Here is a 12581-nt window from a genome sequence, read left to right as displayed (position 1 = left end):
CCCTCTGGTGCCAGGGGAGGAGATATTTCTATAGGCAGAGATAGTTTCCAAGCCACTTAGTTTTTGCAGAAAGATGAGGGAGGAAGGGGATGGTCACAGAATGTTGGCCAAATTGTAGGGAATTTTATTTGGAATGCTAGATTCTCTAGTAGAGAAACTCAGACAAGAATGATTTCATCACTGTGAAACTTTTATTTAAGCCCATTGTTCGATATAAATCACAAAAAATGTTCACAGAGGTTCACCCAATTCTTACAACTTTTCAGGCCCTTCAATCTCCTGATTCCCTTTCTTCCTCTATTCTCATTCATATTCTCATCCCCCCCCCCATTTTGGTTTGGAAGAGGTTGAGACAGAGTCTCACTGTAGCCCAGGCTGGCCTTGAACTCACAGTAATCAGTAACCCTCCTGCCTCAGTCCCCTGAGTGCTGGGATGCCAGGTGTGCCCCTCCATGCCTGACTTCCTCCTCTGTTATAAATCCTACTTTCCCTTTCTCATTTTCAACCATAATCCTTGTCTATCTTAAACAAAATATAGTAAAAAGCCTTCCTAAAATAATGAATCCTTAGGAAAAATAAACACAGGTCAAGTACATTTGGGGCAAGGGAAACTCTACCAACACCCTTCTGAGTATGGAAATCTCAATAAACAGTGACAAGAGAAAACTGACTTACAAAAAGAATTCTTTGCCTTGGGTTCCTCAAGGCAAGCCAGGATGGCAGGTCAGCAAAGACAAATCAGAGGGGAAAGATGTAGCAGGGCTCCAGAGAGAGTAATACGCATTTACGTGAAACCACTGTCTTGGGAAAAGCCTCCAGAGTTGAGGGTAGGCTGGTGACAGCAGCAGAATTATCTCAAGAATCTCTGAAACACTGGCTTCTCCTTCTATGGAGAAGCATTACTGCCCCAATTATTTCTTTCTAAGATACATTCCTCCTTCTTCTACTGGTGAGTTGTGTGTGTGTGTGTGTGTGCGCACACGCACGCGCGCTAAGGATCAAACCCAGGACATCACAAATGCTAGGCAAGCACTATACCATGGAACTACAACCCTACCCCCATCTGGTGTGTTTCTAGGCAGCCCTGAAGGTTCAGTTCAAACTGCATCTTTTTGGGATGCCTCCTCTGATGGAAGCTGTGTGGGTAGTATTCACACCTTCATCCTCTGGGCTTTCATAGGACTCTTTTGCTTCTAAGTTCACCGAAACACTTGTATGGGTTCATGACTCTGTCCTCTGACAGGAGCTCTCTGACCTGCGCATCCTTGTGCCTCATAAAATGCCTGGCTCATATTAGGAAAGACAGGAGAACAGAGGCCAAGAACAAAGAGAACAAAAACACACATGAGGAAACACAGGATAGAGGAAGGGGAGAGGAAGAATGCCTCAGCATTCCCTGGCCAAGGAAAAGGGAAATGCATTAAAAATAAAACAATAGGTATTGATAGAAAATAGCTTATATGAGTCTTCTCTACTTTTTGCCACGTCCTCTTGTGTCTTGAGACCTCACACCATGACTGCTCTTGATTCTCCAGTTCACCCACAGGGAAGGAAAGCCAGGTGTCTGCCTTCTTTCACCCCATGGCTCAACCTCCTGTCATTCCTTTCCCACTATGGGCTCCTCCCTCCTTGGCCTCTGCCCCGTTCCCCACACAATGTTTCCAGCTAACTCGCTGGAAGCTTTCAGGTATCTCAGATGCCTTTGCAGTGATAGGAGCTTCCGCCTCAGATGAAAACCAAAAGGGGCAGCCTATGGACTCTGGGCTGAAAAATGCTAGACTGGGCCAGCAAAATTACCTGAGAAAAAATATTGCCAAGAGGCTGCAGCCAGGCGGGATGGGAGAGTATAAAGGACTAAGTGCTGGGAAACAAAAGGCTGAGCAGTTCCTCCCTCACGCCTCAAATTCATGGAGAGCCTTTCCATAATTATTTCCTTCCTTCCTTTCTTTCTTTCTTTCTTTCTTTCTTTCTCTTTCTTTCTTTCTCTCTTTCTCTTTCCCTTTCTCTTTTCTTTCTCTTCCTTTCTCTCTCCCTCCTTTCTTTTCTTCTTTCTCTCTCCCTTTCTCTTTTCTTTCTTTCCCTTTCTCTCTCCCCTTCCTTCCCCCCCACCTGCCTGCCTGCCTTTCTTCTCCCTGTCCCTGTCCCTGTCCCTCTCTCTCTCCCTCTCTCTCTCACTAAGGACTGAAGAACCCAGGGCCTTGAACACACAAGGAAAGAGCTCTACCACTGAGATACAATAAAATGTCCAAATATCCAATAAAATGTCCAGCCCCTTTTCATTTGATTCTGAGAAAAGCTCTCACTAAATTTCACAGGCTAGCCTCAAGCTTGTGATCCTACCTCAGAGTCTGGAGTAGCTGGGATTACAAGCATGAGCCACCACACCTGACTTCTATTTTTCTCTTTGATCCATGGATTGGAATAATTTTCCAACTTTCCTCTCATGACCCCTAAGCTTTGGCTACTAGAGCTTCTATTTATTTATTTATTTCTGTGCATGCGTATGTGTGTGTGTGTGTGTGTGTGTGTGTATGTGTGTGTATCTATGTGCTGGGGATTGAACCCAGATGTTCATGTATGCTAAGCAGACGCTCTATCACTGAGCTACATCCTGGCCAATACTGGATATTCTTGACTGTTTTCCAAGCACATGCCCTTCTCCTCTCAAGAACCCCTAAGCCTATGGTTGCTCCTAAGTCACTTTTTTTCCCTTTGGTTTAGACATGGCCTTGCTAATGGCTTAGGCTGGCTTTGAACTCACTATGTAGCCCAGGCTGGCCTCAAACTCTAGGTGATCCTCCTGCCTCATCCTCTTAGTCATTTCTCTTATTCCACTATTTAGCTGCTACCGTGGATAGTGGCACATACCTGTGATCCCAGGATTTTGGATGCTGAGGCACGAGGACTGCTGTGAAGTTGAGGCCACAACCTAAGGTACATAGTGAGTTCAAGGCTAGCCTGAAGTACATAGGGAGACCCTGTCTCAAAAAACAAATAACCAAAACAAACAAAGAATCTCAAGTATTCAGCTGCCTCTCCTTCTCCAAAGCTCTTTCCCCACTTCGGGAGTCACTTTCCCTCAGTGTATATCATATATACAAGAGCAGTTTATGAACTGTCAAGCACTGTGTAAAAATACTACCAAGAATACTAATCTCTCTCTCTCATAAACTCTGTTTTTCATGATATTTCATATCCCTTCCTCCCCCTGTACACTTCTGCTCCCCTGTCATCCAGCAGGTTTGGTTTGGCGCAGGGTGGAAACCAAAGCTGTGTGCTACACCGTGGGCAGTGTCAAAATGCAAGCAGGCATCTCAGCCCGAGGCCTTGGCAGAGTTCCCAGGCACAGCCATCGGCCCAGCCCAGGACAGTAGGCATGGATAAGGTGAGAGAGGGCATAAGTACGGTGGCTGTAGCCCCCCATCACCAGTAGCTCTCCCTGCAGCACAGCACCTGCAGCACCTACATGGGCAGATGGCAGGGGTGCCAAGTGAGTCCATCTATCAGTCCTTGGTTCATAGGACTCAAAGCTAAGAAGGTCTCCCGTCTCACCTAGCCCACCTGCTACATACAATCGCCCACCCAGAGCAGCCATAACATGGCCAGCCCGAGGTATCCCCATTGGGCTCAAAAGTGTTCCTTTCTTCTCAAGTTTGGGGTCATAGTGTAGCAACGAGGCCAGGTATTGGCCAGCTCCACTATAGCCACCGCTCAGGTACAATTGGCCTTCCAAGATGGCAGCTGCATGGGCAAAGCATGGGGCTGGAAGCGCAGGAGCTGGCCTAAGGCAGAACAGGACAAGATCAGGCAATTGGTGTCTTCAACTCTCTCTCTATTCCAAGTGTAGTTCTCCCTGAATGCAGCCTTTCCCACTTACCTCCAGACATTGAGCTCAGGGTTGTAGGTCTCCACAGAGCTAAGGGCAACACCATTGTATCGCCCACCCAAGGCATAAAGTAGTCCATCCAATGCCACCAGGGGGAACAAGCTCCGAGCCTGGCACAAAGGTGCCATCTCTTCCCAGTCCTCTTGACTGGGGTCCCACCTGGAATACAGTGAGACAAGAAATGGGAATAGTGACCCTGGGATCCTGTGGTTGGCTGGGTCAGGAATTTCTCTCACCTGCCCACCTTGGGGCCTGCCATGCCCTCCCCACTCTGAGAGGCTCATACCTGACAGTTGAAGCCAGAGTGTTGGAGTGGCTGTAGAAATCCTGTCCCCCACACACATAGAGCTCACTTCCTGTCAGGCTTGCAGCCCCATGCCGGAAGCGTCCTGGGGTAGGCAGGCCAGGCAGCTGCCCCCACTCCACAGTTCGTACCAGCCCCGTGCCACAGTGGAAGGCCCGGGCCCACCACACTTTTTGAGAAGGCTGTCTTCGGGCCATGTCAGGTCTGAGCTCATCCCCACCAATCACTACCAGTGCCTGGTCAGGCTTCCTCCACCTCTCTTGACCTGGAATCTCAGCCTCCACCATCAGCTGGTATAGCAAGTTTGAGGGGAGAGATGGGGGTAGCCCAGCTGCCCGCACTTTTCTCAGCTCCCTGGTAGACATACGGCCAAAGCGGATACATTGCAGCAGGGCCTTGGCCTCTGACTCCGGTGTCTCAGGGTTGGCAGCTAACCAATACCGTGCAGCCACGAAGGCCTCAAACTCCTCCTGCACATGGAGCTCATCACTGTCCAGGAGCTCAGCCAGACAGGCAGCTGGTAAGGAAGGGAAAGCAGGGCACAAAGCCACAGCAGGCAGGTGGGTGAGGATGTAGTGACGAGCTTTATTCCAGAGCCTCTCCAACCCGGGGGCTTCACCCATGAGGAATAGGGCCAAGCAACGGCCAGGGTTGAGGCCTTGAGCCAAGGCCTTCTGACACAGATCCAGGCAGGAAGAACTTTGGTACTGCAGAGCAGCCTGGGTAGCTTTCAGCAGTCCTGGCCACCCTGCCTGCACTACCCCAGAGTAAGCAAAAGAGACAAGGAGTCGCAGGTCCTGGGAAGACATGGTACGCAGAGATACCTCGGTGCCTTGGGATTCCCTCATTCCACTCAGGAGCATGGCCCCAAAGAACTCACTGCCACAGGCCAGGGCTGCTCGGTGCACTGTAGGAGAGAAGAAGCAGAGGAAGACCCATGGTGTGGCAAGACTGCTAGACAATCCCAGCTTTGGGCCAAGCACCCACGGACACAGCCAAACCATAGTGCGCACTGGAAAATCATGGGGTACTTGTGGAATGCAGCTTTTAGAGGCCTACCCCTAAGGGTTCTGATTCAGTAGGTCTGGACAAAGGCCCTAGGAATTTTTATGTTAACATTTTGAAGTACCTGCAATGATTCTCATGTTGTTGGTCTGAATATGCTTTAGTTTTTTAGTGCAGGTCAGTTGGAAAAAGACTTTTTTTTTTTAAGACAAGGTCTCACTATGTAGTCCAGGCTGGCCTCGAACTCCCTGAGATCCTCCTGCCTCTGCCTCCTGAGGGCTGGGATTACAGGTGTGTGCACTATGCCCAACAGAAAAAAGAGTCTTAATAGGTCAAACTGAGAAGATGCTAGAAATAGCATTAAAAAAAAGAAGCATAAAATAAACTGGAAAGAACAACGTGTAACTTGCGTAAGTCTCTATATATTGTGCATAAAATAAAATCTTTCCTTTATAATTGTGAAAGCTACTGCCATCAGCCATTCTGGGTTTTTGTTTGTTTGTTTGTTTGCTTTTTGAGACAGGGTCTCGTTATGTACTCCAACCTGGCCTTGAACTCACTGTGTAGCCCAGGTTGGCCTCAAACTTGCAGCGAATCTCCTGCCTTAGCCTCCTGCAGCCATTCTGTTAGATTTTGCTGGAAAAGGAGTACCACTCAAGAATGTCTATAATTTTACTGGGTGTGGTGGTGCACGTCTGTAATCCTAGCTATTTGAGAGACTGAGGAAGGAGGATTGCAAGTTTGAGGCCAGCCTAGGCAATTTAATGAGAACCTGCCTCAAAAAATATATATGTAAATAAAAAGGGCTGGGGATATAGCTCAGGGCTCTCTAGGTTCAATCCCCAGTACAACTCACCCCTAAAATAAGTATATAAGTGAATGAAAGAATGAATGAATGAGTGAGTAAGTGGATAGGGCTGTGGATATGGCTCAGTGGTAGGTAGAGTACTTACCCAGCATATTCAAGGACTCAAGTTCAGTCTCCCCACCCCCAAAAAAGGGAAGAAATAAACATCAAAAAGCATGGCTGAAACCCAACCTCTTCTAACTGCCATCACCTCTTGCCTAAGATTTTCCAGGTATCTCAGCTTTTCTCTGTACTGTCCTCTCCCCATCTTGTTATAGTTCATGAAACTATGAAATCTGAAACTTCAATTTTCAAAATCATCTAGTTCAATTATGACTTGTAAGGTAAGAAAACTGAGTCCCAGAGAAAGGATGTGATTTGTTTTCTATTTCCATGCAGTGACCATTGAGGCAGTTCATGACCATCCGCTGCCATTAATGTCAAGCTGCAAGAAACGTGCTTTTGTACCAATATCTTGGTTATCTGCAGGGCCTTCATAACAATGAAACTATCCTATTAACAAACATTGTTAAACAGCCAGAGCTCATATACTGCCTAAAGTAACACAATTTGAAGTACTTAGCATCATCTATGGAGCATTCTGGCTAAACTATTTAATCTAATCTCATTGAAATTGAGAAGTTAAAGGAACTAATTAAACAAAACCATAAGGGAAAAAGCACAAATCCAGGAAATGAAGTATTTTATGGAATAACCAATCTTGTTTCTTCAATAAGTCAAGTCATAAAAAGTGGAGGGAACACTGAACAAGACTAAATAAACTTAAGAGGCATACAAGTGATTATAGCATAATCCTTGATTAGTTTCTGGGTTGAATGAACTAGCTCTAAAAGATATTTTTTGAACATGGGAAAATATAAAAGTGGACTAGGTGATATTTATTAAAGAATTACTGTTAATTTTGTTGGACATGATAAAGGTATTGTGGATATAAAAAAATTTGCAATGTGAGGGATCAAACTTGGGATCTAGCACATGCTAGGCCTGTATACACACACACACACACACACACACACCCTACTGAGCCATATCCTCAACCCAAATGTCCTTTGTTCAGGCTGGCCTTGAACTCACTATGTAGCCAAGGATGGAATCAAACTTGCAATTCTCCTGCCTCAGCCTTCCAAATGCTGGTATTGCATACATGGACCATCATGTTCAACTGTCTTTTTTCTTTTTTTCTTAAGACACTTCTCTGAGGGCCAGGGATTTAGTTCAGTGGCTCCTCACCTGCCTCACAAGCATAAGGTCCTGAGTTAGAACCCCGGTAAAAAAAAAAAAAAAGACACTTATCTGAGCATTTATGAAGGAAATGCCATAAATTTAAACTTTAGCAAAAAACAGATAAAATAAGTATAGTAAATTGTTAGTTGTTTAGTCTGGGTGATGAGTGAATATCTATATTTATCTTACTAGTCTCTTCACTTTACAATGTTTGCTTCATAGCATTATTATTTACTATATTTGCTTTGTATTATGAAATATTTCATAATACAAAGAGGGAAAATGTTGCTAGAAGTCCAGTCAGGCAGTTTACGGGGGCCAAACTCTTAAGTGAGGTTTATGAACTCATGCTGCTTTGACCACTTGTGGCATGTGTGCTTCTCTCAATGAGTAACTCATGTTCATATGGCTTCCACTGGCTTTTTAAGCAGTAGATAGTGGCTTGGGGCCTCCCAAGTAACAAATATCTGTGATAGCTTTTTTTTTTTTAGACAAGATCTTGCTTTGTGTTTTTGTGTTCAGGCTGGCCCTGAACTCACTTTGTATCCCAGGCTGGCCTCAAACTCGGCAATCCTCCTGCCTCTGCCTCCTGAGTCCTGGGATTACAGGCATGTGCCACCACACCTGGCTATCTTTTTATTATATATTGTCTGGGAAAATAATCTACATTCCTGAAAATGAGTTAAGCCATCTCAGCTTCCATATCATCAATCAACTTAGAGCTCAGAGCCGACTGGGAAAGTGCTCGCAGCCACTTGTGTTCATCTGTTATTCATCACTGTCCCCTATGATTTTAAATTATATGAATGTTTAAATTCCAACCCCCAGTGAGAATTTTATAATTATAAAATATTAACACTCTCTCAATCTAGTGTTATCAGAAATGATAATAAAGACTTCTGGGGTAGTTTTTTCCTCCTGGGAGTTGCAGAAACTGATAGGTCCCTGTCATTCCTTTAAAGATCAGTAACTATATGACTCTGGACATGTCTTGGGAACTGATTTCTTCATTAGTAAAGTATAAAACCTGAACCAGATAGTCACTAAACTAATCCCTTGTAACTTTAAATTTTTATGTGCCGCATTTTGACTTCATTTTCTAGGTCCTATGTGTCTTGGAATAACTGCATAGGAGGCAATGCCTGGCATAGTGGAAGCAGACAGGACTAGCTTGTTTGTATCCTGGCTCTTACCCATTAACACCTCTGGGTTAATGTTTATTATCTGAACCTAGAGACAGTGATATCTACCTAACTAGTTTTCAGTGAGAATTAAGAGAGGCACATGTAAAAATTTCTGGTTTCTCAGACAACACTTAGTAAAATCTGAATACAAATCAACTTATTGAACTGTAGTTTCCCTGGTGACGCTCAATTAACTTCAAAGAGTCATGGCTTGAGAGCATTAAGATTCTGGCAAAATAGTACCAGACCTCGCTTGTTAGCTCCAGAGCCCGTATGTCTACTCTAGTATCTAGTACACGAAAATGAAAGGTGAAAGGTATTATGAGTTTTCCACCCCATTTCTCTGCCTTCTTGTACACAGAATAGAAGATGCCAACGGCTTTTGGTTAATCTGTTTGAGTCAATCACTTTCTGCTTGTTCTAGTGCCATTAACTGTGCCTGTAGCTCCAACCAGCTGGCTGGAAATCCCTTGACACTACGCAGGGCAGAAACCAGAGCACGCAGGATCAGTTTAAATCTCTCTGCGCCTAGGAAAATAACAACTCAACTGCGCGTGCGCAGCTCTCGGTTAGCAGCAACTCTGGTGGCCATCAGCAGGTAAGCACCTGCTGTTTGCACACACCGTTTGGGTAGCATATGCGCTTGCACTCATGTAATATCCCATAGACCCTCACCATGCAGCCGGCAGCCGTCTGCTTCCAGCTCCAGATCACACCCGACACCCTCTCGGTAGAGGCGCTCGATGCTGCGGAGATTTTCCTTCAGCTCCTCCGCCTGGGTGGGCGGCTTTTCATCTTCCGTGGTGTTTCCAGAGCCCTGGCATCTCCGCTGGGCTGCGGCCTTCACCCGAGGCGCTCCCAGGACTTCTGCCGCAGCCAGCACATCCCCCAGCAAGGCTGGGCCCAGCACCCCCTCATAGGCAAAGGTCAGCACGGCCTTCCAGCCCCCAGGGGTCACATCCAGGCTGAGGCCGCGCCGCGGGCCCCCGCCATCCAGCAGCATGCCTCGGAAGAGGCTGCTGACTGCGGCCAAGATGACCCGGTGCACCCCGTAAACCCGCCCCCCGACTGACACCTCTTCGTCCAGCAGCAGCCTCTGCTCCCACAGCCTCTGTGCTTCGGCAAAGAACTGGCTCGGGTGCTCCTCGCTATACAGCCCCTCGGGGTACGCAGTGATGTCTGCATCATCCTCATCCTCTTCCTCCTTTTCCTCTAGGGAGAAAACTGGAGAGGGAAGGTTTCCTGGGACCAGGAGTCTGGGGCCAGGCTCTTCCAGAGGAAAGGAAAGGAAACCAGACTCCTCCGGGGAGGAAGGCCAGGAGGGGGTTCTTCGGGCAGGCACAGGGAGTCCGAGGCCGTCCTTCTGAACGGGAGAGGAGACACACTCCAGGTCAGAGCAGTGACGTGCGGCCTCAGAGACGCTCATGGCCTAGGTTTGTCAGATTGCTGCAAGCGAGCAGGCAAGAGAGAAGGGTGTCTTAGCTGTGCCCAGGAAGGCCAGGGGAACTACGTCTCCAGATCTTGGAACTGCCAGTCCCTCCCTCTGTTCCAGCCTCCTACCCCCACCTCAAAGTCACTTCCCAAGACTGGAGTAGTGGGCCGTACAGTACTATGGGGTTCACTGGATCCAGTGAAGCATACAAGAGGTGTGTGTAGAAATCCAGTGCCCTGGGGCCAGATTCCTCCCATCCTCGTCCCCAGCCTTTAGTCCCCCTCACGAAACAGCAGTGTCCTGATGGTCCTCTCACTTGAAGGCTTGCTCTGCTTGGGACTGTGGTGTTCAGACCAAAGTCACCCGTTTCCCAGTCAGTAGCCCCACCTGGCTAATTATAGCCAGGGCTGGAGGGCTAAACACTGGGCTCCCAGTGCCCAAACTCTGACATCTAATCCCTCGGGACACGTCCTGAGATGACTCCCCCTCCTCCCACCTGGGGTGCTGAATGAGGGGAATTCAGGGTAGAGGGAGCCAAGCTAGGACTGTTTATTACAGTGTGCTGGGGGTGGGAGGCAGGGTTTGGAGAGTCTGGACCGCTCAGGGGTAGATGAAAAGGGTCAAAGTGTGTTTTGAGTCAGTCCTGGGCTTTGACTGATGACTTTTCTGTGCATGATAAAGCTGGCTGGGACCTTGCAGCAAACAATACTGATGTGAAGAGCAGACAGCCCAGCCCTATCCATGACAAACAGAAAAGAAGGGTTACTGAAGGGGCAGGGGTCAGGGTTACATACCTAGGCGCCTGACCTTGTCAGGGCTTCCTCTGTCTCAAGGGACATGGGATCCAACACTGTTTTCAGAAGAATCTGAGGGAATTTAACCTGGCCCATGGGATGAGGACCAGCCTGTGGCCTCTGCACTAGACCAGAATCCTGCACTAGATGGGCTGGGAGCACACGGTAAGTTCACATTTGAGGCAAACCCCCACAACTATGCCCTCTGTCCAGGATATTACATCCTTTCTCATCCTGAGACCTAATTCCTGGCCGAAGCCCCTAAAATAGGGTTATCAATCCGCAAGGCGGTTCTGGGTGTCATCCAGGAGAAAGGATTTAGGGAGGAGGGCAGCAACGTACCTCCCCTCCCTTCTCTGGAGGAGGTAAGATAGGCCAAAGGCTGCTAGGGGCGGACTCCCTGGCCTATAAAAGGCTGGTCCAAGCTAGATAGACTAGCAAAATAAGCAGACTTAATGGGGGAGAAACATGCTTGTCTCTTACAATTCAGGTAAATGAGCTTTTATGGGTATGAGTTGGGTAGGTGAGTTGACCAGCAGAGCAACCCCTGTGGCTTCAGGAGTTGCCTCTCTTTCTCCACTTACAACCTGGGTGCCCTGGCCAACTTGGGTAGCATTCCCTAGGTGAACCTACCACAGGGATACACTCCTCAAAATTGAGAGAGGCAGACCATGGAGAGATAATGACCAGCTTCTACAGCCTTTCCCCCACATCAGACATTTCAGACTACTCACACAGCTCTCCTGAAGTGAGAACAATGGAGCCAGCATCTTGAGCCCACACCAGAAAGTAGAGGAACTACAAGTCAGAGATATACCACTTGCAACCTCTGCCTACCACCCACCTATAAGGACAAGGACATTGGACCTTGCTATGAGTTCTGTGCCAATTCCACGGACCCAGGACAGCTCCATTGTAGCCAACCATTTCTGGAGGGTCTGCATGGCTCCACCATGGTGAGACCCATGCTAACTCCCAAAGGTAAGATACTGTATCTGCTGTCTGTGCCACTCTGTATCCCCCACTAAAGCCCTGGCACTGCCCTCCCCTGATAAGACCTCCAAGTCAGGAGCCATCCTCCCGGTTGCAGATATGCTGGCTAGAGAGGGCTCTTGGCATTTCTGTCAGTCTGTGCTGTCTCAGCCAGGGTATAGCTTGACTTCCACCTGTGCAGAGGACTGTGCCAAGCCACATGCCTGAGAAGATGATCCAGAGAATTCTTGGGCCAGAGCAGTCAAGGCCCCAGTGTGCTTCAGCACGTCATGGGAGTCATAGTAACAGTTTAGAGCTCAGGGTTCCCAAAGTTTGGGGCTCTCAATGGGTGAGAAGAATTTTATTCCAGCAATCCTGGAGGGTCTGAGGAAGGTAGGAGGCTGGGGGACGTGTGGTGTGTGTGCTGGAGACCCCTCCTCCCTCATCACTGCTCCACAGATCTGCTGTATGCTGCACATTTGGAGCATCATCCTCTACCTGTGGCTGTCTTGGTTTACTCCTCAGTCAGGTATAGGTATGAGTTCAGAGCTCTCCCTGGCAGCAGCAAAGGATTCAGGGGACATGGCCTGAATAAATTAATTCCCATCCCCACTCCAGTGCTCACATGGCTCATTATCCTGCTCTCGGCCTCAGTCACCACTAGCACTGCCTTGTCCATCTCAGACATCTCCACCAATGGCACAGTTTATTCTGGTCTGCTAACCATATTATTTCTCGGATTGTGCAGTCCTGTCAGGATTTGTGAGATCACAGACTAGCTCATCCTTCCTCTCCTGTCAGATAGCCAATACTTTCTGAACTCACAGTGCCTGGGTCCACAGCTTGGCAGTTTCATGGGGATCATTATTGCCTTTGCCAACATCAAGCTGTGGCTATGTACACAGTGGGCTT

General features: G+C 47.8%; 1 protein-coding gene across 1 annotated transcript; it reads right to left on the bottom strand.

Annotated features, from left to right (window-relative positions):
• Positions 1 to 175: 175 nt before the first annotated feature.
• Klhl33 (kelch like family member 33) lies at positions 176 to 10737 on the bottom strand. Its single transcript, XM_004865004.4, has 4 exons — positions 9147 to 10737; positions 4173 to 5097; positions 3878 to 4045; positions 176 to 3782 (listed from the first exon to the last, which is right to left on the bottom strand). Exons 1-4 carry the CDS (start codon positions 9895 to 9897, stop codon positions 3278 to 3280), a joined length of 2349 nt encoding a protein of 782 aa, XP_004865061.4. The 5' UTR covers positions 9898 to 10737; the 3' UTR covers positions 176 to 3277.
• Between the last annotated feature and the right edge of the window lie 1844 nt (positions 10738 to 12581).

This window comes from Heterocephalus glaber, unplaced genomic scaffold (genome assembly GCF_053883595.1).
Source record: "Heterocephalus glaber isolate CG9 unplaced genomic scaffold, H.glaber_assembly_v1.0 deba00000809, whole genome shotgun sequence".
In the NCBI taxonomy this organism is placed as follows: Eukaryota; Metazoa; Chordata; class Mammalia; order Rodentia; family Bathyergidae; genus Heterocephalus; species Heterocephalus glaber.
The sequence above is the reverse complement of the archived record's forward strand: the minus strand, read 5'-3'. Positions and strand labels throughout refer to the sequence as shown.

Excerpts from the sequence above, each read along its gene's own strand:
- Klhl33 (XM_004865004.4), bottom strand. The coding sequence starts at position 9,897 with ATGAGCGTCTCTGAGGCCGCACGTCACTGCTCTGACCTGGAGTGTGTC. Across the intron at positions 5,098-9,146 it reads AGACGGCTGCCGGCTGCATG|TGCACCGAGCAGCCCTGGCC; the intron begins GTGAGGGTCTAT and ends TCTCTCCTACAG. Across the intron at positions 3,783-3,877 it reads CCTGAGCTCAATGTCTGGAG|GCCAGCTCCTGCGCTTCCAG; the intron begins GTAAGTGGGAAA and ends GTTCTGCCTTAG.